Source organism: Eulemur rufifrons, chromosome 15 (genome assembly GCF_041146395.1).
Source record: "Eulemur rufifrons isolate Redbay chromosome 15, OSU_ERuf_1, whole genome shotgun sequence".
Lineage (NCBI taxonomy): Eukaryota > Metazoa > Chordata > Mammalia > Primates > Lemuridae > Eulemur > Eulemur rufifrons.
In genome coordinates, this window is record NC_090997.1 from 6621354 (window position 1) to 6646657 (window position 25304).

At 57.9% G+C, this 25304-nt stretch overlaps 2 protein-coding genes across 4 annotated transcripts in view; one reads left to right on the forward strand and one right to left on the reverse strand.

Moving 5' to 3' along the window:
• Positions 1-1047, forward strand: LOC138395672 (allatostatin-A receptor-like). The gene has a single exon (XM_069488520.1). The coding sequence runs from the start codon at positions 1-3 to the stop codon at positions 1045-1047; it is 1047 nt and encodes a 348-aa protein (XP_069344621.1).
• A 3532-nt stretch (positions 1048-4579) lies between these two features.
• CPNE5 (copine 5) overlaps positions 4580-25304 on the reverse strand; it is an 85829-nt gene continuing 65104 nt past the window's right edge. For 2 of the 3 annotated variants that reach the window (XM_069487917.1, XM_069487916.1), the window contains 10 exons: positions 24687-24762; positions 18452-18505; positions 15397-15458; positions 10728-10774; positions 8970-9151; positions 8032-8159; positions 7737-7839; positions 6916-6973; positions 6378-6451; positions 4580-5251 (listed from right to left, as the gene is read on the reverse strand). In XM_069487917.1, the coding sequence (XP_069344018.1) occupies positions 5033-5251; positions 6378-6451; positions 6916-6973; positions 7737-7839; positions 8032-8159; positions 8970-9151; positions 10728-10774; positions 15397-15458; positions 18452-18505; positions 24687-24762 (1003 nt within the window). In that variant the 3' untranslated portion in view covers positions 4580-5032. Of the gene's footprint in view, positions 5252-6377; positions 6452-6915; positions 6974-7736; positions 7840-8031; positions 8160-8969; positions 9152-10727; positions 10775-15396; positions 15459-18451; positions 18506-24686; positions 24763-25304 lie in introns of those variants that run through there. The other variant, XM_069487918.1, reaches the window with a different exon arrangement.

The following is a 25304-nucleotide window of genomic DNA, read 5'->3' on the forward strand; positions in this document are numbered from 1 at the left end:
ATGGAGCTCAATGCCACGTTCACTCCCCGCCTCACCGCCACACCTGAGCGACTGCTCCGACTCATCTTTGCCGGGTTCTGCGGTGCCATCCTGCTGGCGGGGCTGCTGGCCAACGGGCTCATGCTGCTGGTGGTGGGCCGGGGCCCAGGTGCCCCCTACCCGCTCCTCGCCCTGACCAACAGCCTCATGGTGAACATCACGCTGTCCGACCTGCTCTTCCTGGCCTGCGTGGTGCCCGTGCTGCTGCTGAGCTTCCTGCAACACGACTGGTGGCTGGGCCCTGCCGTCTGCACCACCAGCCAGGCCGCCAACACGGCCACCATGTTCTGCACCTTCTACAGCATGGTGGCCACAGCTCTTCTGCGCCATGTGGCCGTGGCCCGGCCTGACGTGGCCTTACCAGCTGGCCGGAGCACCCGCTTGCTGCTCTGTGGGGCCATGTGGGTCCTGGGCCTCACTGCGTCCCTGCCCAACTGGCTGTTCCAGGGGGTGGCAGTGGAGGAGGAGACAGCGGGGGCCACCACGACCCGGGCCTGCCTCTTGCTCCTGAGTCCCGCTCGGACCTCCTGCTACTTCACCTTGCTGGGAGCCCTGGCCTTCCTGCCCTGCCTGCTGGGGCTGGGCTGCTCTTTCAGCCACATGCGCTGGCTCCTGTGGGCGCAGCCCCGAGGTCCCACGGGGGAGAGCACCCAGGAGCACCAAGAGAACACAGGGCTCATCCTCGTGGTGCTGCTGGTTTTCGTGCTGATGTGGGGCCCCTGCTCTGTGCTGGGCTATGTGGCGGCCATGGGCCTCCTGCCTGCCACACCAGAGGCTTTTGTGGCCTCCAGCCTCTGCACCATCCTGGCCTACTCCAATTGTGCTGTCAGCCCCATCCTCTGCTTCTACCTCTCCCGCCCCTTCCGGGCGGGACTCAGGGACCTCTTCTGTAGGCTGCTGACTGCCAGGCGTCCCAGAGGTGTGGGAGGGGCAGCCACGGGGCTGGAAAGAGTCCAGCCTGGCCAGGAGAGGGCCCCGGGAGGCCCATGGGGCCTGGTGGGGGTCTGAGAGGCCAGGGTGATGGAAGGGCTGAGTTTCCAGGGAGAGGGAAAGACCCTCGGTGGCTTTAGAGCTCACCCCCTCTATTTTACCAGTGGGGACACTGAGAAGACCCACAGAGGGCAGACAGCCCAGCGAAGGTCCCACAGCAGTTACACGGCTCAGAAAGAGCTCACATCTGCAGATAACTGGGTCCACCCCGCACTCCACCTTGAGGGTCAGAGACCTACAGGCTCCACTGCTTTCTAGTTGTGTGATCTTGAGCAAAGCCCTTAACCTCTCTGTGCCTCAGTTTTCTCGTCTGGAAAATGGGATAATTATTATATGCACCTTCTTCACATGGATGTCTTGAAGATGAATTCACTAAACATATGTAGGGTGCTTAGAAGAGTGTCTGGTGCTTCGTACATAGATACACATGTTGGTCATAGCTACTGTTATCATTTTTATTAATTCAGGGGCATCTGAGGTGAGTGGACGAGAGGGTGGCAGAGGCGCTTCCAAAGGCAGAGAAGTAGGCGGAGGAATGATGTGGGGGCTGCAGCCTGAGGCCCTTAATTCTGAAGGCCAGAGCTGGGGGATAGCTGTCCCTGGGTCAGGGCTCAGAGCCCAGGAGTGCCTTTCAGCGCCTCTCCCTTCTCTGCCCACCCTCTGCAGCTCTGTCCCGCACACCCCTTGGCCCAAGATGGGAATAAAAATAAAAAGCCGTGGAGCCATGAGTCTGTGCCTGTGAATGGCAGAACGTCCTCCCTTCTTCCCCGTGGTGTCTCCTCCTGAGGTGGCTGGGGCAGGGATCTCTTTTAGGATCTTTGCCTTTTCTCCAGAGCCCAAGCTGAGGTCTCCATCAACTTGGAACCTTCCCACCCTCTGGCGTCCCTGGAGCAGGCCTCAGTCTTCTGTGTTGGCCTGGAAACCAGGGACACTGTCTCTGCTGAAATCCCCAAGATAGCATGTTCTGCTTGGTAATGGCGTTACCAGCTAAACACACAACGCGCACACACACACATCCTGACTCTGTGGTAAAAAGCTTGGGAAACATTGTGGTGGACCAAGTAAACTGGCATCTTTGCTGTAGGACTTATCAGAGCCTTGAAAATCCTAAAGACCATTTAGACTGTCTGAGAGGGGCTCACAGCAGGCAGTTTCCCAAACTCCATGCCAGGGAGCCAGCGTCCTGTGGAACACACCTTGGGAAAGAACCCCGGAGAGAAGCTACAGTGTCAGGCACAATAGACGCCCTCGGCATCCTGTCCCGTCCCGGGCAGCAGCTCTGAGCCTCGATTTGTCTGCCAGGCAGGCGTCTCCTCCCAACATGTTCCCACGGCGCCCACGGGGAGGCCAAACGGCTGCTGGTTATGGGAACTTCCCTTCTCCCCAGCTGCAACCCCACCCCGTTGCCACTGAAAGCATATCAGAATGCAAGTCAGAGGGGCATCTAATTATAGGGACAGCCATGAATCAGCTCTACTTTACTATAAAATTGTAAGAAGTAAACAAGTCCCAAACTTTGGTATAATTAGTACTGAATTCCCTGTGATGTGCAGGTTGGGAATGGCTGCCTGGAGGGCCAATCTGAGAACAAACTTGCCTGGAAAAGGGACAAATCCCCTTTTGCTGTGATCCTGGCCCCTGATGGCCACAGGGATTTATATGTGAAGAGGGACAAGGGGAGGAAAACGGTGTTTCCTGGGCACCTAAAGTACAATGGGTCCTGGGCACACGTCACAACATCCTATGCACGTATCTACCTGTCCCTCTGGCCACACGATAGTCCTGCAAGGGAGGAGCCATGGCCCCGTTGCACCGGGGGTAGTGACTTGTCATGGGCTCGTCACCCGTGCAGGGCCAGGAGTCCCCTTTGGTGCCCACGGCCTCCAGCCCCTCCTGTCGGCTTGGCATCAGTACCCACGACTGTAGCGTTTCCTCGCTCCCCGCCCTGGAGCAGGGGTGCCCGGGCAGGTGCAACTCTGTGCTGAGCCTCCAACACCTGGGCGGGGCCCAGCACTAATATTCAGTGAGTGCTTGATGTGAGACGAGTGAATGAGTGATCACAGGCACTGAAGTGATCGCGTCGCTCTCTCACTTCCTGTTGCGCTCAGAATAAAGGCCAAAGGCCTCAGCACAGACCGTAAGGCCCTGTGCGTTCTGGCATCTTCACCCCGCAGCCCTCTGCTGCACGGTCCCTTCCTAGCTCACCTGCGGCCTCCCTGCGCCCCTGCAAACGCCCCAAACGCGCCCGACCTCAGCGCTCTTCCCGCTCCTTGGAGCCCCCCATATCAGCGTGGCTCCTGGTCTCGTTTCCTTGGGGCTGTCCTCCCTGCCACCTCCTCGGAGAGGCCCTCCCTGACCTTCCCCTAGGATATCACCCGTCACTGTCCACCCTCATCGTCTCTTCTCTGTCTCACCGTACCTGGAATGACGGGATTACCCTGTCTGTCGCTAGCTCACGTGTGCGTTTGCGGCAGACGCGAGGGGACACAGTGGCGGGAGTCCCCAGGGCCCGGCGCGTGGCGCTTGCGCAGTAAATCCCTGCCGAGCACGGGAGTTGGAGGAGAGAGAAGAGGCCCTGGACTCTGCCAAACAGCAACATCTGTGCTGTATTTTTTGGCGGAGAAAGAAAAACAAGGGACTTTACTAAAAGAACCAAATTTACTTGAGATTAAGGCAGATTCCACACAGAGATTGTCTCAGAGACGGGCACAGGACCAGACACCGTAGAAACACCACCATCATGCATGACAGAGGGAAGCGGAGCCGGGCGGCAGACACGGCGGGGCCTGTCCCCACCCGGGCACGCGGGACCGGCGGGCTGAGGAGCCCCATGCACAAGAGGGACTGGCATGCGTGACCTGCCCCGAGTGGGCGGGGGCCGGGCGGCGGGGTGGGCCCCCGCGAGCGCCCCTTTGCCCCCCGCCCACGGCAGGGGCAAGAGCTCGGCACTGACGCCAAGCCCAAGGATGAAGGACCGGGGTGTGTCTGGGGCGGTGGGATGACACGGGGTGACCCTAGAGCCAAGACGGCCTGGGTGAAAGGTCACATTTGTTGGGAGTGGTGGCGGGAACTGGGCGCGGGATGTGCGGACCCTCAGGACGTCAGCGCTGAAGGAAGCCGGGACTGTCCAACCCTCTCACCAGACCTGTGTGGAGACGGAGGCCCCAAAGCAGAAGGGCCGTGCGTGGGTTCCCACGGCAGGCAGAGCTGGAGGCGGCTCGTGCCCAGGGCGGAGAGGGCCAAGAGAGTGGGCACGCGGGCACCGGGGCAGGGCTGCTCCTTGCCTGGGCCTCCAGGCGGGCAGGGCAGGGGGCACCAAGGGCCCTGGCAGCCTCTGGAGGGAGAGGGGGGTGCCCGGAGCTAGGCGTCAACTGTGGCAGAGCCTGCGGGTCTGCGTGTCTAGAACCGGTGCCACCCTGGGCTTGAGAGGCACCGGGAAGGACTCGGTGCTGAAACCCCCATTTCAGGCCCATCCTGTGGCCCAGGGTCACCGTCACAGCCCCCCACGGCTCCACAAGGCTGTCACTGCATACAGCGTCCCTGGGAGAGGTCACAAGAAACAGGGCACAGGATAGGTAATGGGGTGGGGGCCAGGGACAGGAGTAGACACCACTGGAGGATGGGGGAGGGGCCGGAGGAGGCCAAGCCCAGGCTTCAGGGACAGGTGAGCAATGTAGAGATGCCTGGCGGGGTGGGGGACGCCAGGGGCCCCGAGTGTTGTTCACACCTCTCTGGCTGGGCTAGAGCCAGGTGTGGGGAAGAAGAGAAGAGCTGGGATCCAGACCCTGTGCCCCCTCCACTACCTGTACCCCCCAACTCCCTGGGTTTGGGCAGTAAGTGGGGCCAGGAAATTGAACAGGGGTCTGCAGTGGTCCCCTGCCGGCCTCCCAGGCACACAGTGTCCCAAAGTCCAGGTGGGCCGTCCGTGGGGAGTCTGGGGACTCTGCCTACCATTCTACCGGCCTCCCCCGGGCCCCTGCCAGCTGCCTGCTGTGGAGCAGGTTCAGATGTGTGTGTGCAGCGGGGAGGCAGGGGGCGTGCGGGCTGGGGACTGCGGGGGTGACTGTGCTGGTGCCGCGGGCGGGGGGCGCGGGCGGATGCCCTGTGCCTTCATGTAGGACACCAGCTGGTCGGGGATCTCGGCCAGCACGTCCCGGGCCAGGCGGGCCATGCTCAGCACGTGGTTGCCTGTGCGGTCCACGTAGTCCCGGAAGGGCACGAACTGGCGGGTGAGAAGGCAGGGTTAGGCGGGAAGGCAGGGTCGGGCAGTGCCTCCCCCTGGACCCCCGCCCCCCAGATCTCCAGGCCTGGGGTCGTGTCCCCACCCCACCCTGAGCCTCTGCTCACTTTACTTAATCCCCTCCTTGGTGAATTCCCTGACTGTGTCATAGTCACTATTCTTTCATTCACTCAACAAATAGTTACTGAGCACATTCCACGCCACGACACACCATGGAACAAGATTCCCTGATCTCTGAAGTCTCAGCAGCAAGCAGGGCACTCAGCAGGTGCGCAGGGAACGCTGATCGAATCCCCTGACGTGGCACGTGCCCTCCCCTCTCCGCAGAGCCCTGTCTCTGGCCTCTCTTTTCCCCTTGTCTCTCTGGGGCTAATCTGGCAACACCCAAAGCCAGGCCGCCCTGGCCTCCTCCCTCACTGCGGCCGCTGGACTGGGCATGGGGCTGGCCCCGCCTCCCAGACGACCCTCGCCCTGGTTGCCAGCCCCCATCTTCGGCGTCCAACCTGGGATACTCTTTTTTAAACCAAGAGGGTATGGAGAATGTCAGTTTTTCATTCCCCGTGTCCTAAGCTCTAGGGGCCCCGTCTGCAGGAGATTCGCCGCGGGATGTGCTTGCTGAGGGGGCATCTGCCTGGCTGGCTGGGAAATCCCTGAGGACGAAGACCTTGCTGCTCATCATTTTGCATCCTACGTGGGGACGTAAGACTCTGATTCAGTTAACCGAGGGATGCCTGCTCTTGGAGAGGGCTGCTGCACTAAAGACACCCCTCCACCTTCAAGGGGTTTGACAGCTCACTGCGAAAGCTGCCGGGCAGAAAACAACAGAAAGCGCAAGACCACAGAGGCCTGGGGGCTCAGGGAGGGCTGGCAGAGTGTTCTGGGTCATGTTTGGGGCACCAACGTTAGGACTGAGTCTTGGACGTGGCAGGGAGGGGTCCAGCCCAGAGAGAAGTGTGGCCCGAGGACTGAGTCCTGTTCCCTTCTGTAGTGGCCAGGCCACTTTGGGGCTTCCAGTGCCTCCCTGCAGGGCCCTTCTCCAGGGAAGCCCCCACGCCTGGCTAGATGGGCTCTTGAATTTCCCATGCAGCAGGCAGGGCCTGGGCGTCACCTGGACGATGTCCCGTTCAGCCAGCTTTCCCCGGGAGGAGATCCGCACGTCGTCACCGTCCAGCTCCACCATGGCTGTGTGGGGAGGAGCAGCAAGTGGGGAGGGGACTAGCAGTGGACACCCGGGCCTGGCAGGACTTGTCCTCCAATCCCAGCCCAATCCAGGGCAGAGACCACTGGCCCACAGCCCCATGTTGGAGATGAGGAAACTGAGGCCGGGAGACAGGAGGAGCCCAACCACGTGCAGTGCTCCAGCTCCCCACCCTGCCCAGGCTCCCAGGGCTGAGGGACAAAGGCTGACTCAGGCCTCCTCCCCACAGCCCTGGGGCGTGGGCGCACACCCTGACCTGACACACCCCTCCCTGCGCAAACAAACACACCCTCCCGCCCTGCACACTCACCCAGACAGTCACACACGCCCAGGCGTGAGCGCTGGCTCTTTTGGGAAGGGTCCTCTCCAGGGGCCTGGAGCCTCTGGGGAAGCACTGGGTGGGGGTGGGGGATCGGGACAGAGGGTGGCGGGCGGCATCGGGACTCACCGTCGAACTCCGCCTGGCCCACCCCGACGATGATGATGGACATGGGCAGTTTGGCAGCCTGGGAGACAGCAGGGCAGGGGGGAAGGTTGGACCCAAGGAGGGGCCAGGTGAAAGAAAGGAGAGGTCACAGGTCAAAACAAGAGAGTTGGGGACAGGGAAGAAATGGGGGAAGGAACATGGAGAGACAGAGAAACACAGGAAAGGGGTGGGGGAGGGGGGGTTGGAGAGAAAGACCCAGGGATACCAAGGTGGGGCCCGGAAGAGGAGAGGGAAGGAGGCAGAGGGGCAGTGGGTCACAGGTCTGCTCCTGCGAGCCACCCCGATCCCTCCTCTGCCACTGGGCCTCTACCACGTGGGGCCCTCTTATGTGGGTCTGAGGACGGGCCAGTGCGGCTGCAGCTGGGGGCCTTTCACAGGGAGACCGGACAGGTGAGCCATGTCCCAGGGCTTCCCACTCTGGGCCGCCCACCTCCTCTACCTGGCTCTGGGGCAGCAGTCCTAGGGACAGCTGGGGAGGGAGCCGCTGGAGTCTGGAGGGGGCGCACCACCCATGTGGTAGAGAGGTGGGTGCAGAGCTTACAGGCCAGATCCCATCCACCCCGGCCCTCCCGCAAGTCCCAGGAGACTCCAGCCAGAAGCCAGGAGCCAGATGAGGGCAGCAGGTCCCAAGGAGGGAGATGGGGGCGGGGGTGGGGGGGTGGGGAGGAGAAGTCACACTGCAATCCACCCCTCAGTGTATCCCTAAAGTGGGAGGAAGAGACCCCTCAAACCACACCCTGGCCACACCTCTCCCTCCCCAGCCCCCCGGCGTCCTCGCTCACGTTGACGATGGCCTCCTTGGTCTGCGCCATGTCCGAGATGACGCCGTCCGTGATGATGAGCAGCACCGAGTACTGGGAGCCGTCCTGCACGGCCGCCGCGTTCCTGGGAGGGGGCGCAGGCTGAGGGCTGCCGGGGGCTCTGGGCATGCCCCCCCCACAACAAGGGCCCTGAACACTATGGGGGGAGGGTCTCTTCAGGGTCAGGGCTCCTTGAAAAGCAGGTCCACGGGAAGAGGCTGGTGTGGACACACAGGCCTGTGAGCTGCTGGGAGGGAGTCCAGTGGCCCGCGCTCACCTGGCCACGTGGGTGACCACGGGGGCGAAGTTGGTGGGGCCGTAGAGCTGCACGGTGCGCAGGCTGCGGTGGTACGCCTCCAGGATGCCGTCGATGCCGCAGCACGAGGGGTTCTCCTGGTTGCCGTTCTGGGGGCACAGGGGGTGGGGAGGCGGTGGGTGATGCTCCGGAACAGAGCCGGGTGGGGAGGCCTGCAGCCCGGGGTGGCGGGGCAGGGGAGGGGCTCCCAGGGCCCCCCTGAAGGGCAGTGCCTGCTCCCGGGGAGCAGGTCCAAACCCCTCTTTGCCCTACTGCCTGCCCCTGCTCAGAAAGGCCCCTGAGAGCCACCACGCCCTGAAATGACTGCTGGGCCTGAGCAACTCAGGCAGGACCTGCAGCTGATCTGTCCTCATGTGTCCTGTGCCCAGACACAGCAGGGACCATCTGCTGTGACTCAGTGTCTCCAGCTCGCGTGAACGAGGGAGGGGGCCTGAGCAGTTATCTCCCCAGGGCCGGGACCCCCAGATGATGCCACACTCTACATCACCCCAGGGAGCCCACCGCATCCCATCTCAGTACCAACTCGGGAGCTCCTGGAATGGCCTGCGGTTGCTCGTACCCAACCCACACCCCCTGATCCTCTTTCCTGGGGCCCGGGGCCTGGATCAGCCACCGCTCGCCTCCACCTGCCCCTGTGTCTTGTCAGGAACAAGGAGGCCAGAGCCAGCTGTGGGTGGCTCCAGACCTGGAGGGGAGGTGTTTGTGAGCAGGGTGGGGAATGGGTTTCTGGAGGCCTCACTACAAGACCCCCTACGCGCTGCAGGTGGTCTCCCCACAGGGGCTGCGCTTTACGTCCCTAAGCTCAGAGGATGGGAAATCCTCCCCGCACGGCTCCCGAGCCTGTCACCCTACCCCAGCCTGACCAGCCCTCAGCCCTTGCTCCCACCAGCAGGTCCTACCAGCGGGAACTCATGGGACACCCTGCCATCTGGGGGCAGCTTGGCCCCGAAGCCAAGGGCAGGGAACATCTTGTCACTGTCGTAGTGCTGGATGATCTCCCCGACGGCGGTCAGTGCCAGCGCGTAGGCGTTCAGCTGGTAGGGGCTCATGTAGTGCAGGGACGTGGACTGCGAGGGGTTTCCTGCGACACAGGACGTGGGAACATTTGCCGGCCTGGGCGCTCCAAGCACCCCAGATTCAGAATGCAGAAGTGGGTGTCCTAGGGCACCCCTAACTTTTATTTACCCTGGAGTCCTCTTTCTTGCCCCACATTCCCCCCTTGAGCAAATCCTGGCTGCCGAGCCTTCAGAGCAGATGCAGAAGGCCACCTCCCCCGCGCCTCCTCGGTGCCACCTCCCTCTTGCTTTAGGGTTGGCGCAGCCTTCTACCTGCTCTCCCTGCACCCGCCGCCCACACCCGCACGCCAGCCAGTGCGCTGGCAAACCTGCCAGGCCGACCGGGGCCCTCCTCTGCTTGAGTCACCACCCATCCCACCCAGGACAAACCCCGAAGTCCTTACAGGAGCCCCCAACACCCTGTAGGATCTGGCCCCAGTCGCCTCTCATCTCCTACCATCCTCCCTGTCACTCCCTCAGTCCCAGCCTCACGCTGTTCCTGCCTCGGGACCTTGGCAATGCCTGTTCCCTCTGCCTGGGACACTTTTCCACAGATGAGGTCTTTGTTCAAGGGTCATCTGCTCACTGCGGTCTTCCCCAAGTAGCCCATTAAAAGTTGCAGCCTCCCCAGTCCTCCCCATCCCTCTTCCTGCCTTGATTTTTCCTCAGAGCTCTTGTCACCACTAAAATAGTCCATATTTACTTATTTGTTCACTAATAAGAGGCAGTTGGGCAAACTGCCAAGGTACCAAACTTGTCTCTATGTCCTACTGGCTGTGTGATCTTGCATACGTTCGTTAACCTCTCAGCCTCAGTCTCCTCATCTGTAAAATGGGAGTAGTGGTAGTTCCCACCTCATAGGATTGATGTGAGGATTAAGCAGGTGTTATTATAACTACCATTGTTATTGTTACTAAGGTCCCTCCCAGCTCTGACACCCCAACGCAATACAATGCTGGGCCCTACAGCCATAAGACACAGCTGAGCAGGCTGAGGCCTGGGCATTTCCAACTGGCATGAAAACGAGCACTTAGCACCCTACGCGGGGGCCAGAAGCCAAGGAAGGTGGTGGTGCTTCTAACCCTGCATAGTTTGGCGTCGTGATCACTCCTGGAGACTTGGCCCCAGCCTGACTCTGGGGGGAGGGAAGGAAGCCAGGGCAGCCCCAGCAAGGCGAGGACGGGGTCCCCGGCCTGGGTCCTGCGTCCCTGAGGACTAGAGAGCTCAGTCTTGGCTCTAGCTCTCCCCTCTAGCCTAGGGGCTGGACTGCGAAGAGGAGGTGGGATTTGATCCTGGTGGGAAACATCTCTTATCCAGGGCTTTGCACAGGCGGGAGCGCACACTGTCCCAACCCCCCGGGGAGACTGGGTGCTCCTCTAGGGCAAGGCTGTGTTCAGGGCATACAGCCCCAGAGCCCAGAGTTGTTAGGGTCGGGGTCCCACCTGTGGATACCGTTGCCACCTTGGTTGTATCTTTGGTCCTCCAGGCCTAGGTGCTGCCTCTTCAGTGAGGAGCAGGCCAGAGTCCGAGGGACATGGCTTCCAGCCAGGGCCCACCACACAGCCCTTAAAAGCCCTCCCCTTCCCCCAGCCCGCCACTCACCATTGGAGGCAGTGAAATCAATGGCCACGGTGAAGTTGATCTGGGTCCTGGAAGGGGGAGAACAGCAGGAGAGTCACCCGGAGAGAGGCAGGGCTGGGGGAGGCTGCACAGTGCTGGGCAGGGAGGGAGAAACCTGACTGCCACCCTGGTCCCCTGCCCTTCCAGTTCTGGGACACTGGGATCGTATCGCCAGCTGTGCCCTCCTCCAAAGGACGGTTATGAGCATCACAAGCGTTAGGCAGTGGGAAAGCCCTTTAGGATGAATTCATTCTGCGTGGGCCCGGGGCTATGATTGTGTATTTCCTCCCCAAACCCTGTCCCCTGGGCCCACCCGCATGTGCTGGGGGAGTTTGGGTCTCATTGGATTTCTGGGTCAAATTTGGAGTCAGATTCAGGGTTAAAACTTATTGACAAAACAGAGAGTCAAACAGACATCATGCATCTCCTGAGGAAAGAACAAAACACCACCCATGAAGTTGTCTTGTCAAAAAACGGAACCTGAATCTGATGGATCCTCCAGAGCTATCTTCCAGTCATTCACAGGAAACACAGGGGTCAGGGGACATGTTAATGACACCAGAGGAGGCGCAGCCAGCAAAATGCAGTCCTTGGGAAATGCCATAGGGTCACTACCAGAATCTCCCACTGGCTGGGCCTCTCAGGTCCGTGTGGACCGACTGAATGAGAAACTCCCAGCGCAGGGCTCTGCCTTAGCAAGCCATTCGGGCGCCGGGCGGAGCTGATCGATGAGAGGAGATTTAAGAGATGACTCCACCAATCGCAATATGGATCTTGCCCAGATTTCTGATTTAAAAAAGACCAATTAGAAATTTTATAAGATGATTGGGGAAATTTGAACACTAACTAGATATTTGGTATTAATGAACTGTTCATTTTTTAGGTGTGGCTATGGTATTGTGGTTATGTTTTAGAAAGAAAGCGTTCTTATATTTTAGAGCTACATCCTGAAGTATTTGGGGACGATATGTGATGGCTGGGATTTGCTTCAAAATAACTGGATGTTGGGAGGCTGCGGTGGGAGTATTGCTTAAGCCCAGGAGTTCAAGGCCAGCCTGGACAATGTGGCAAGACCCCATCTCAAAAAAATAAATAAATATTAAGAAAAACTGGGCAAAGGGGAGAGTGCATGGAGCAAGACTGGCTCTGAGTGGTAACTATTGAGGCTGGAGGAAGAGTACTTGAGGTTGATTATACCTTTTCTCTACTTTTGCACATGTTTAAAATAAATTTTCCATAATAAAAAGTTGGCTTTTGGGGATTCAAATTCAGGGCTGAAATTCTCTGCGGGCTTTGCTGTTCTAGGTTCTGTGCCAGGTGCAGACAGAGCAAAGCTGACAGATGTGAGTCCCTGATAAAGTCTAGTCCTGTGGTTCTCAGTGTAGAATCACAAGGGGAGCTTGTTTAAAGAGAAGATTCCAGGGCTCCACCCCAGAGATGCCAATTCAGCTGGTCTGGAGCAGGGCCCCAGGATCTGCCTCTTTCACAAACATGCCCTGTCGTGATCCAGGGCTTCTGAGGAGGGGGTGCTGGGATCACACTTGGGGAAACAGGGTTCTCAGTTGGGGCTGTGGATGATGTAAGGTGAGGCAGGCCTCACTTCCCCTGTATTTAGCAGAAGGGACTTATCAGAAACCACAGCTCTCTCTCCACCTGATCACAGCTGAGCTGCTGCTCGTGGGCCCCTCACCCTCCAGGGAAGGTAAAGGACATGGTTAGCAGGAGACCCAAACCAGAGTCTGCTGGCCACAGACAGTCCTCCCCATGCACTTTCCCATCTTCTGCCGGCTGGGGGAAGAGCATCCAGTGGACTCCAGCCTCTGGGGGAAAGGGAGCCACAAGATAGCAAGAGCCTGGGTCCCTGAATGACCTACATGGATCATCTCTCCACCCAACCTTGACATCCCACAGACGAAAAATAAAACTTTATGTGTCTTGGCCGGGCGCGGTGGCTCACGCCTGTAATCCTAGCTCTCTGGGAGGCCGAGGTGGGCAGATCGTTGGAGCTCAGGAGTTCGAGACCAGCCTGAGCAAGAGCGAGACCCCATCTCTACTAAAAATAGAAAGAATTATATGGACAGCTAAAAATATATATAGAAAAAATTAGCCGGGCATGGTGGTGCATGCCTGTAGTCCCAGCTACTCGGGAGGCTGAGGCAGGAGGATCGCTTGAGCCCAGGAGTTTGAGGTTGCTGTGAGCTAGGCTGACGCCACGGCACTCACTCTAGCCCGGGCAACAGAGTGAGACTCTGTCTCAAAAAAAAAAAAAAAAAAAAAAAAACTTTATGTGTCTTAAGCCTTGAGGTTAGGGAATCAGGTGTTACAGCAGTTGGCCTACTATATTGATCCACTGTTTGCTCAGTGTGGAATATAGAGAACAAGTCTTTGGGAGACATTTGAAGGGTAACAGCCCCGCTCCCAGGGCAACCCTTGGCGGGGTGGTTCTGGCCTGCAGGACTACAGCTGAGGGGCTCTTCCAAGTACAGGGTGGGAGGAAAGGCAGGCCTTATTCCTTAACTAGTCTTCCCCTGCTCTGGGTTCAAAAGATCAGGGAAGAAAGCCACTGGAAAGCAGGTAATTCGTGGGAAAATTACTCCCTGCAGCCTAGTCTCTGGTGCCTAAGGGCAGAACGCAGGCTGCCCAGCAACCAGCTCCTCCTCTGACGGGGGAGGGGGCAGAGGTGTTCATCCCCTTCCTCCTGGGTCCAGCTGGGCAGGAGAGGGAGGCCAGGGTCTCTAGACAAAAGCCTCCATCAGCTTCCTGCCTAGACATGCATGCGGGGCTCTGCCTCCCTGGAGCCAGCTGACTCAGGTTCTCCAGAGTTTAAAGGGAGGGCTGGCTCTGGGGCTCTAACCTGCCCAGCAAGGGTGGCACCAGCTTTGCCAGTAGCCAAGCCTCTGATGGCTCCTTTTAATTTATTTTTTTGAGAGAGGGTTTTGCTCTGTTGCCCAGGCTGGAGTGCAGTGGTGTCATCATAGCTCACTGCAACCGTGAATTCTGGGCTTCAGTGATCCTTCTGCCTCAGCCTCTTCAGTAGCTGGGACTACAGATGTGCATCACCATGACAGGCTAATTTTAAAAATTTTCTTGTAGAGACAGGGGTAGTGGGGAGGTTTGGTCTTGAACTGCTGGCCTCAAGCAATCCTCCCACCTTGGCCTCCTAAAGTGCCGGGAGTATAGGCGTGAGCCCCGGCAGGGCTCCTTCTCAGTGAGACCTCACAGCACCCAGCCTGTACGTCCTCAGTCTTCATCTTCATCTCACCCACTGCACCCCAGGGGCATGCAGGGCTCTGGGAGAGTTGCAAGGCGGGCAGGGCCAGGCTTATTAATTACTATGGAATGAAAGGTAGCATGTTATGATACAAGGAGCCTTGTCACCATCTAGGCGTGTGGCTTCGGGCAAGTTATGTGCAACGGAGATAACTGACCTGGCCCTGCCCACTGTGTTCTGTAAGTTGGAGGCATTATGCAAATGAGAAGGATAAACAGGAGCAGGGTTGTTTGAAAACTCCCAGGTGCTATGGAATGTAAGGGGTGGCTGCTTCATGGGACAGAGAAGGGAGCAAGGGCAGGGTCTGAAGTGGGCTCACAGGAGGGGGAGGAAGGGGCAGAGGAGCCCCTCGGGTACTCGGAGGGAGGGCGTCTGCTCAGTGGGTAGAAGGAGAGCTGGCAACCTTCAGACTGTGCAAGTTCAAGGCTGCAGGGAGCAGAGTCATGGGAAAGTGAGCGTGGCTTCCCGGGCCTGCCTCCTCTCTCTGCCCTGGAGAACCAGGGAGCCAGGTGCCTGCTTGGCTGGGATGAGCCTTTGGCAGCCGCCCCTGCCTGTCTCCTTCCCAGACAGGTGCAGCCACTCACCTGCCTGCACCTGTGGGCTCTTGGCTGCCCACGCCCTGACCTGGCACCTGTCCTGGCAGGGAGCAAGCTGGGCAGGTCCTCGTCTCGCGTCAGGCTCTTTCCAGGAGCTGTTGGCCAGCGCCTTCTGGCTTCCCCGCCTGTCTGGGGCTGGACGCTGTCCCCTCTGGTTCTTCCTGCTCCTTAAACTTGTGTTTGGCCGCCTGCTGGCCCCAGGACCATTCCGTGGCTCATCCCCCAATCCCACTGCCCCTTACAGCTCCCTGATAACAGTGAGCAAGTGAATCACTGCCCCCCGCCCCCGATAGATCAGAGGTATCAGCAGCTGGAGCTGGGAGGACCCTTAAAACTCACCTACTGCAATCTCTTCATGTACAAAGGAGGAAACCGATACCCAGGGAGGGAAAGTGACCGGCCCAGAGTAATCCATCAAATTCATGGCAAAGAGGGCCTAGAGCCTGGGCCTTCTCTCGCCTGTCTCAGGGCTCTTTTCACCTCCCCAGGCCCTTGGCGCTCTCTGCTATAGAGCCCCTACCACCTCCAGGTCCTGTCTCTGCATGGGGACCTGGCATGGCCCAGGCCAGCCTCCCTGGCTCGGGCATTCCCTCTGCAGCTGCTCAGGAGCCGGCGGCGTGCAGGGCTCTGGGCGAGTTGTCTCAGCTCAGAATCCAGGGGTTTGCTCAGAGCCCAGCATCTCAGGCTTCGGCCAGGGCTTCAAAGAGGAAGGGTGTGGGGGGTGTGGGGCCCCTTCCCTCTCCCCGAGGCCGAGGCCGATGAAACCGGCTTTGTCTCTCCTCACCCTCCTTTGATGTAGTCGAGGAAGGTACACTCTGACTCCACAGCGAAGGAAAGCAGGGTGACCTTGAAAACAAAAGGGAACTCGGTCAGCAGGGAACATGGGATCAGGGGATGGTTTATGATGCAAGAGCTGACATCTACAGAACTCCACATGTGCCAGTTTTGCAGCAATATTGCATGCAGTGCCCACAACCACCCGGGGAAGTACTATTCCTACCCCATTTTACAGCCAAGGATACTGAGGCTCAAAGAGGTGACACAACGTGCCCGAGGACACTGCCAGGACAGAGTGGGATCTGTTTGATTCCAGAGCCTGCACTCTTGACCTCAACGGAGGGGTCTGATGTCTGTCACTGGAGCACAGGGGCCCAAGCCCAGGACACTGGCTGTCCAGCCCCGGGCCCTGTGGTGGGGTGTGGAGGGCAGGGGGCCATCCCGACTCAGGAGTGCTGACAAGCCCCATGCTTCCATGGGCCGCTACTATTAATCCTGAAACACGACTCTTCGGTCTGTGCTCATCTTAAACCTCACTGGTCCCACCTCAACCCTCTGGCATCTCTCGACCTCCACCCTCTCAGACCCAAGACCCTCATGAGCAGCATCTCCTTTCCCTGGAGGGAACTGACCACCCCAGGCCCCCTCTCCCAGGCAGAGGCCTCTTGACCCAAGGACACTGGCATTAGCTTAGCCAAGACAGGCAGCTGCCTGGCAGCTCATTACAGTAACAATTTAGGATCACGGAGACAAGTAAAAGCCTGGCATCCTACACCAATTAAACGAGGCAAGACTAGGGCAGAGGACCCCTTACGTACGTAAGAGAACTAACTCCCTCTAGTAGTTGGGCAGCCCCCACCAGAGCAGATTCAGCCATTCCTGTGGGCTCAGTGGGTGGGCCCGCAGGACCTGGGCACGGGGAGGGTGTGTGCGTGCTGAGCTGGGTGAGACCCCGGCCCACTGTGGTTACGGTGTCAGTCACCTGCAAGAACCACAGAGCCTCCTTCCAAGCATGGTGGCTCAGACGTACTAGGAATGGCCTACAGCACTGGATTCCACCCTGACACGCCACTCCCTGGGGAGCTTTTGAAACATCTTGCAGCCCAGACCAGTTATGCTTCTGGGGCTACAGAGTTTCAGAAATCTTCTTCTTCTTTTTTTTTTTTTAGTGCTTCACATGAGTCTAACCTGCAGTCAGGGTTGACCACCCCCTCCCCACTGCCCCTACGGGGAAGCACGTCCCTAACTTGCCCGCCCATATGGATTCACCCGGGGACCTGCAGGCCGAAAGCAGACTTCCACCCACTCAAAGTGTGGTTCTTAGACCAGCAGCAGCAACTCGAGGCTGGTTAGAAATGCAGCTTCTTGGCATTTTAACAAGATGCCCAGAGGGTTCTGCACGTAGTAAGGTATGAGAAGCACTGAATGCAGATTCCCGGGCCCCAGCCTGGGCCTCCTAAAATGGAACCCCAGGGAACTGGCCCAGGTGTCTGTTTTTTAACAAGCGTCTTGGCTCCTGGGTGACTTTCATGGCGAAGACTGGGAAATGCTGGAGTAAAGGAAGTCAGGAGACCTACACCTGGACCTGCTCTGTCCCCACCTCACGGTGTGATCCGGGGCAAATCACATTGCTCGCATCACCTCTGAAGTAAGAAGGCTGGGCAAGACCAGTGGGTTTTAGAACCGTTTTATTTTTAGCTGTACCTCCAAGAGTTCCCAGCTGGAGAAGGTACTGCCTCCCCTAGCAGCATTTGGGAATGGGTGGGAGAGTTTGGGGAGTTCTTATAATGACGGGGGCCCTACCGGTAACTAGGGGCAGGGGCCGGGGGTGCCAAACACCCTACAATGTACGGGGAAGCCCTGTGAGTTGAAGAATTGCCCTGCCCAAACGCCGACAGCACCCCCACTAAGACACACCGCAGCTTTGGACAAAGGAAATATCGCTCCAAGCTCCATTGTGAAGCAGTTGCAATCAGAGAAGCGGTGGTCAGTCCTCAGCACTTTACAGTTTACAAGCCTGCATCTCCACGTGCCTGTCACAGCACTTGTTCGGTAAGCAGGGAGGGATGATTTATTAGCCTCATTTTACAGATGGAGAAAATGAGGTTCCTCAAAGGAACCTCAGCTCCCTAAGAGCTCCCCCGGGTCTCGAGCTGCCGTTTGCCTGACTGGAGTGACTAAGCTTGGCCGCGCTGGCTCTTGGGGCCGCGGGGTCACGAGGGAACACGCAGAGGATGAACTTGGACATGTTTGTACTGTGGGCTCCGCCTCAGGGCCTTGGCGTGTGCTGTTCCCTACGGCTGGAATTCCCTTTCCCCAGCATCCTCAATACTTGCGCCATCCCTGTCCCTTTACCCTATTCTACCCGTTTCCACAGCAGTCGTAACCAGCTGACACACACAGGTGTGTGCGTGCGCACACTCCGTCTCCCCACACCAGGCATTTGGGTCTGTCCTGTTCCCAGCTGCATCCGCTGTGCCCAGCACAGTGCCTGGCTCACGGCAGCACTCAGTAAACACCCTGAAGCCGCACCCCAGCAGCTGCTGGGCCAGCGTGTGGCCCCGGGACGGTCACGCTCGGGCAGAGGCAGTGCCCTCAGCAGCTCCCGCTCTGCAGTCAGAGGTGGCGTTGGCTCCCATCCCTGCCACTCTCTAGCTGTGTGACCGTGGTTGAGTCACTTCCCTGCCTGCGGCCTCGGTTTCCTCTTTCATGACAAAGGGATGATAGTATCTGCCTCTCAAGGAAACAACCCCTGAAAAACACCTAAGTGGGGAATTTCCTAGAGCAGGGGCCCAATAAACACGACTTAGTTTCCTCTTCCCTCCCGCAGGAAGGCCCGTGGGCGTTTCTGCGATTCCTCACTCCGTGCACGCACGGTGCCTACTCTGTGGTCTGCAGCGCTGACTCCCGGGGCTGTTGCTCCATCTGCCCCACCCCCCGCAGCCCGCTCTCCCCGTCCGAGTCCCACTCTGCGCACACAGACGCACGCAACTCGCGGTGCCAGACCTGGCTCGGGGCTCGCAACGTCTGCACCTGGCTGCAGAGAGGGGGTGGCTACTCACTGTGCCAGAATTCACGTATTTCTTCTTCTTCATTTTCTTTTTCGGGTTTACCACCTGCAGGAAAAACCAGTTACCGGGTAAGAAAATGTTTCCGAGCAGCCAGGGCTGTGTCTAGGGCCTCCGCCAACCTGGGTGTGGTCCCAGCCCCGGCAGAGTGTGGGGTGCAAAGACCACAGGGGCCCGGGGAGTGGAGTTGCGGGGGGGTTTTGTGGGAGGCTGCTATTTAGTGACACAACTGGGCTCCTGGCTCAGACCCAGTGTCCCACGATCGACCAGGGATATTTATTTAACCTTCTTTCCCACTGCTCCTTGGAACGTGCCCTCCACCCTGTACAGCCAAAGAAGGCCCGATGTCGCAAAGTGGCCCTGTCTGTACCTGTCCCTTGTGTTGGCTCAGGCTGCTCCGCTCACCAAAAATGCCCCTCTTCCCTCAGCCAGATCCAGTCTTCCCTGCCGCTCCTTCGGGACCCAGCCTGCGGCTGCCCTGGGGCTCGTGGCTCCCTCTCCGCCCCCACCACCTTTACCTGGCGGTGAGCCCCTCACCTGTCCTTAGCTGTAAGCTTTACTTCCCAGCCAGCCCTGTCTCCAGCTAACAAATCACATAGTGCTTGTAGGTAGGCTAACACAGTGGTCTCGACCAGGGGCCACTTTGCCCCCCTGGGGACATGTGGTAATGTCTGGTGATAAGTGACAAGTGTCCCAGCTGGGGGAGAGGGGAGAAACCAAGGATGCTGCTAAACATCCTACAACGCACAGGACAGTCTCCCACAACAAAGAACACCCGGTCCCAAATGTCAGCAGTGCCAACGCCGAGAAACCCTGGGCTGAGGGACAAGGGCCACCTTGCCCTGAGAGCCCCCATAGGACTTTCAAACTGACTGTATTTGTGCTCTCATTTGAGCCTCGCCAGCTGTTTTTTTGTTTTTGTTTCTAATATGGGAAGTCTAAGCACAACCTTTCCCCGACGTCCCATCAAAGCAAGGCATTCTCACGCCCGCTCTGCCGCTTGTTGGTTTCTGGTGAATTCCTTTCCCCTCTCCCGCACCTCTAGCCTGTATCTTTAGCCGGGGTCTCTTCTGTCTGAATGAGTATTGACATCTACTTCTGGAAATAAGGAAACTAAGGCACAGAGACACCAAGTGATTTGCCTAAGGTCACACAGCCATCTGGGCAGAGACAGGATTAGAAACTATGTTTCCTTTTTTTTTTTTTTTTTTTAAGACAGTCTCACTCCATTGCCCTGGCTCGAGTGCCGTGGCGTCAGCCTAGCTCACAGCAACCTCAAACTCCTGGGCCCAAGCAATCCTCCTGCCTCAGCCTCCCGAGTATCTGGGACTACAGGCATGTGCCACCATACTTGCCTAATTTTTCTATTTTTAGTAGAGACGGGGTCTCGCTCTTGCTCAGACTGGTCTTGAACTCCTGACCTCAAGAGATACTCCCCCCTCGGCCTCCCAGAGTGCTAACATTACAGGCGTGAGCCACCGCACCCGGCCAAAAACCAGGCTTCCTGCTCTCAGGCCAGTAGTGTATACATTGTGGCCACCTTGATAACAAATACAAACACATCCTTCCTTCAACAGGTATTTATGGGGTGGGGTACCATTTCTTCTCCCCCAGAGTCACCACTCCTGTTAGAGAAAGAAGACATGTCCTCAGGGTGATAAGTGACGAGAGCCACCAAAAAGGGGGAATGAGAGCAGTGTCAGAGGCGTTGGAGGAAGGAAAGGCGGCTCCAGGTGGGAGCACCTGCAGAGGGAAGCCCAGGCGGTCCTGCAGGCTGGGAGGGACAGGAGCGCTGTGGGCAGGGAGAGACGGATGTCAGAGGAGACGCCACGGGGGAGAAGCACAGGACTGGGGGCCACTTGGATTGTAGAACCACAGGGTGGAAGAGAGCCTAGAACGCCAAGTGAAATGACTGAATGTCACCCAGCAGCCTGCAGGGCACTCTGATGACCTTCAAGCGTATAGGGGACAAGAGTACTGCAGGCTCTAGGATGCTGGGACCTGGTGGAGGTGTGAGGGGAGGGGAAGGGACATCCAGGGAATGTTTGCCTGGTTCTGCCACCTAATAGCTGTGTGACCTTCGGCAAGTTACTTAACCTCAGTGTGCCTCAGTTTCCTCATCTGTAAAATGGGAATAAAAAGTATGTGCCTCAAAGAAAGGTATGGGGATTAAATAGATCAATGTAAGTAGAGTGCTATGGAATGTACTAGTACTACAGAAGTGTCAGTTACTTTTTAAAATTACTGCCACTACTATCACTGCCTCCACCAGTCCAGGTGAGAGGTATGAGGACCTGGCGGTGTGGGGCAGGTGCTGAGCTACGGCAAGAACAGCCTGTCAAGAAGCGACCACACATCGTGGGCCCTGGGGGTGGCTGTAGAGGTACGAGAGAGGGAGGGGTGAGGGGTGACCGGGCAGACACAGAAGGGAGGAGGACCTGGACTGGGGGCACAGGTGGGAAGGTCAGGTGGGAGGGCTGCAGGCTGCAGGGGTGGAAACTGAGAGCCTGGCCGGGGGGTGGGGAGAGAAGCCCAGAACAACCTCAGAGGGCCTCCTCGGTACTGAGGACCCCGACGAGGTGCTCACAGACACGCTCACGGGAAAACACGTATGAAGCAGGCTGCTGAGATGGGGGCAGAATTGCAACCCAGGCTGCACTGTCCCGGTTTCCCAATCTGTGCCATGAGGGTGTTGGACTATTAGAATGAATCTCTAACTTTTCCTCCAAAGTAGCCCTCCCAGCCGAGAGGCATGAACCCGGACTCCTGGGGCTCTGGGTGTACCCAAAGACCTGGCCACAAGCACATTTCTTTGAAGTCTTCTGTGGTGTCCTTAACTTAGCCTGTATTCCACATTTCCACCCTCTAATGTAACTGTTTCAGTGTTAAAGCAATGCTCTGTTCTCAGACCCTCGTGCAAAGTGGGCACTGCAGAAGTGCCCTGTGTGCCCTGAGGTTTCGTGTGCTCCTGAGCGCACACCCCTCCCCCAGGGGCCAGCCCCTCCCCCAGGGGCCAGCCTCTCCCGCCCTAAGCGGCTGCTGGTGAAGTTCCACACAGGGGACAAGCACCACCTAGGGGCCAGCCCAGGAACCTCCCCAGTCCACTAAGCCTCAAGCTCTGAGGACCTTTCTCTCTCCTGACACCCAGGGCCCCCAGGACAGGTCTGGATGGGGTCTGCCCTCCCGTGCATGGGGCCACTGAGGGGCTCTCAGGGGGTAGGAGCTGTGCTGGCTCTGGGGATACAGCAGGGAGGGCCCATGGTCTTCGGAGGGGTGGTTAGCGTCACCAACAGGTAACAGCCACGGGGGACCCCAGGAGCACCTAGGAGAGGTGTCTTCCCCAGACTGTGGGGGGAGTCGGTGTGCAGGTGGAGACAGAGTCCCGGAGGAGAAACATCCACGGGGAGTCTCCAAGGACCAGCAGATCCTAACCAGGAGAAGACGACAGAAGGAGGCCCAGGTAGAGGCTGAGAAGGCACGGAGGTTCAGAGAGCCTCAGATGGCGGATGGAGCTGACAATGGGAGACAGGCAGAGGGAAGGGCAGGGGACACCTCCCAGGGGCCTCTAAAGGTGTGTGACGTGATGTGTGTCTCTACGCACATACACATACACACAGTGGAGGTGGCTGGCTGGGGGCACAGGGTCCTGTCCGAAGGAACTTGGACTTTTCCCTGTAGGTCAGTGGCTCCCAGCCGGGGTGGGGAAGCATCTTTTGGAATCTTGTCCCACCTCCCCTGTGAGAACCAGGCTGAGGTGGTGGGTGGGAGGCCCTGGACAGGTGTTAAGCAGGGGAGCGGTGTGGTCAGATTACCATCTTGGTGGAGCACCCTGGTTACCGTGTGGAGGACGGAAGGAGGCGGGAAGGCCATGAAGAGGCTGTTGCAAAGCCCCGAGCAGGCAGGTGACAGGGATAGTGGTGGCAGACTGAGACGAAGGGAACAAACGTTGGAAAATTTGGGTGGTAGAAGGGTGGCGTTTAGTCGTGGACGAGATGTGGAGTGAGGGTTGGGGGTGTTAAGGATGACTCCCAAGGCACCCTGGGCCCCTGGGATGGGCACACAGGAGATGGAGCCGGCTGGCCAGGAGGAGGGGAGTTCTGCGGGGGGCTCAGCCAATGCATTCAGGTTTGGAAGGCTGAGTCCAAAGAGGGACCAGCAGAAACTGGACATAGGAGTCTGACACCCAGGCCATGCCAGGGCCCAAGAAGTGGGTCTTTACTAGCCAAAGCCTGTTCCCTCTTCAGGCAAGGCCTTCCTGAGCCCAGAGCGGCCTGCCGCGGAGGCTGGCGGAGTGGGACTCCTTTTCCACCTGTTGGCCTTTCAGTGTGTGAGGCTGGTGCTTCTGCCTCCCCAGACGGCTGCTTCTCTTGTCGATTGCAAAGAAGCAGAGATCAACAATGGGGAGAACAAGTCAATCCAACACTTTCTGCTGCTAGCCCAAGACATCATGGCTGCTTCTGGGCCTGTCAAGCACCTTTAGAAGCCAAATCCAAGAGATTTGACCTCTTCCCTTCACCTCCCTAAAGATCTCCTCAAAGGGGGCCACTGCCTAGGCTGGGGGGGGAAGACAGCCCCTCTCTTTTTTTTTTTTTTTTTTTTGAGACAGAGTCTCACTCTGTTGCCCAGGCTAGAGTGAGTGCCGTGGCGTCAGCCTAGCTCACAGCAACCTCAAACTCCTGGGCTCAAGCAATCCTCCTGTCTCAGCCTCCCGAGTAGCTGGGACTACAGGCATGCACCACCATGCCCGGCTAATTTTTTTCTATATATATTTTTAGCTGTCCATATAATTTCTTTCTATTTTTAGTAGAGATGGGGTCTCGCTCTTGCTCAGGCTGGTCTCGAACTCCTGAGCTCAAACGATCCGCCCACCTCGGCCTCCCAGAGTGCTAGGATTACAGGCGTGAGCCACCGCGCCCGGCCAACAGCCCCTCTCTTTACAGATGCAGAAAACAAAGCAATTACTGTATCAGAGCCCTTACAAATAAATTCATCCACACGCCATCTCTATAATAGCCATATTCAATTTAATTCAGCGTGTGAATGGATAACAAGCACCTACTGTGTGCCCAGCAGTGCCCTGGCCGGCGAGGAGAGGTGACAGAAAGGGCTGCCACCTTGCCTGTCCTTGGGATGCCTAGTTGGAACCCAAGACCTGCTCACTTGGAGCAGAGGTACAGGGCGAGGGAGTGGAAGTATCAAGGGATTCGGATTCAGCGAAGGGACTCAAAGCCAACTTGTCACCTAACTTGGCCAGGTGAGTGGCTGCTAGTGTGAGGACAGTGCCAGTATGGTGGGACAGGTGTGAAATGTGAGTCTCCTGGCACACTGATGCTCAGCAGACGACAACAGAAGACAGTGCTGACCTCTGGGCCAGGCACTGTTCCATTAACTTATTTAATTCTCAGTTTGCACGGCAGAGTGGCAGAGTGGCAGAGTGGCAGAGTGGTTCAGGGACTTAGCCAACGTCGCATAGCTAGTAAGTGACAGAGTCAGATAAGAACCCAAGCAGTCGTTAGGGTCAGAAGTATCTGCCATTAAGCAGGTTTGGCGTGAACCACGAAGCTCGGACGAGGGAGAACGCACAGGAGCCCAGAGTGGCTGGAAAGACCCGCGCTAGACTGGGAGGCTGGGGAGGCCCTGCAGGGGGACAGCACACACAAGCAAAGGCTCAGTGGCAGAAACTGTCCTTCGAGGGCAAATGCTATTATCTCTGGAGAGATCAGGGGCCTCGTCCAAGGCTGTCCAGCTCCAGGGCCAGATCCAGGAAGGCATCCCAACCCCTGTTCCCCTCTTTCTTTCTGGAAAAGGTAAGATACTTGGCAGGCCCTGACACTGTTCGGACTGGAAGCAGAGGGCCACCTTGAACTCAGGACCTCAGGACTCAAGCCCAGAACCTTCCCAAACTGTCCCCCACCCTCTGCCCCACCCCCACGCCCATCACCCTCCCCACGTCAGAAGTGGTCTTTAGGGGGTGCTATAACTCAGAGATTTGGGATCAGACACGTCTGGGTTGCTGCGTCTTGATTCTGCCACTTACTGAACCATGTGGCTTTGGGCAAGTTCTCATCCTTCCCTGAGACTCGGCCTCCTTAACTGTAGGATGGCACAGGGACACCCACCTCACAGGAAAAACGCAAAGCCCCCGGCCCAGCGCATGCTCACTGTGGTCCTCAGTGACTGGGCGCCATTTATCGTCAGTGCAAACCCAGACTGGGGGCGCCCGCCTCACCTCATAGATGTTAAACTGGCTCTGCCCACGGGCCAGCTCCCGGTAGCTGGTGGTGAACTCCCCGATGAAGTCATGGCTGCAAGGGAAGACTGCTGCTGAGACCCCGCCCCGCCTCCCACACCCCTCCCTGGCACCCACTTCCCCACGGGACTCCACTCCAGGAGCGCACGCCAGCAAGGCTGGGGCCCGGGGAAAAGAGCCCAGCGTCACCCTAGGAGCAATCAACCCCAAGCCACCTAGCAAAGAGCAGGGCCTGGGAGAAATAGGACCCACCCTATTTGGGTTCTTATTTGAACCAACCAGTAATAAAAAGTATTCAGGGGACAACTGGGGAAATTTAAATACAAAATGAATATTGGGTGGTATTTAAGAACTATTGTCCAATGAGTCAGGAGTGATAATGGCATTTGTAGTTATGTGGGAAAATGTCATTATTTTTTAGACATTTCCTGTGAAATATTTAGAGGCAAAATGTCATGATGTCTATAATGTACTTATTTATTTATTTTTTTAGAGACAGGCTCTGGCTTTGTTGCCCAGGCAGGAATGCACTGGTGTGATCATAATTCACGATAACCTTAAACTCCTGGGCTCAAGCAATCCTCCCACCTCAGCCTC

What these genes read in the sequence shown, in the direction of transcription:
- LOC138395672 (XM_069488520.1), top strand. Translation starts at nt 1, where the DNA reads ATGGAGCTCAATGCCACGTTCACTCCCCGCCTCACCGCCACACCTGAG.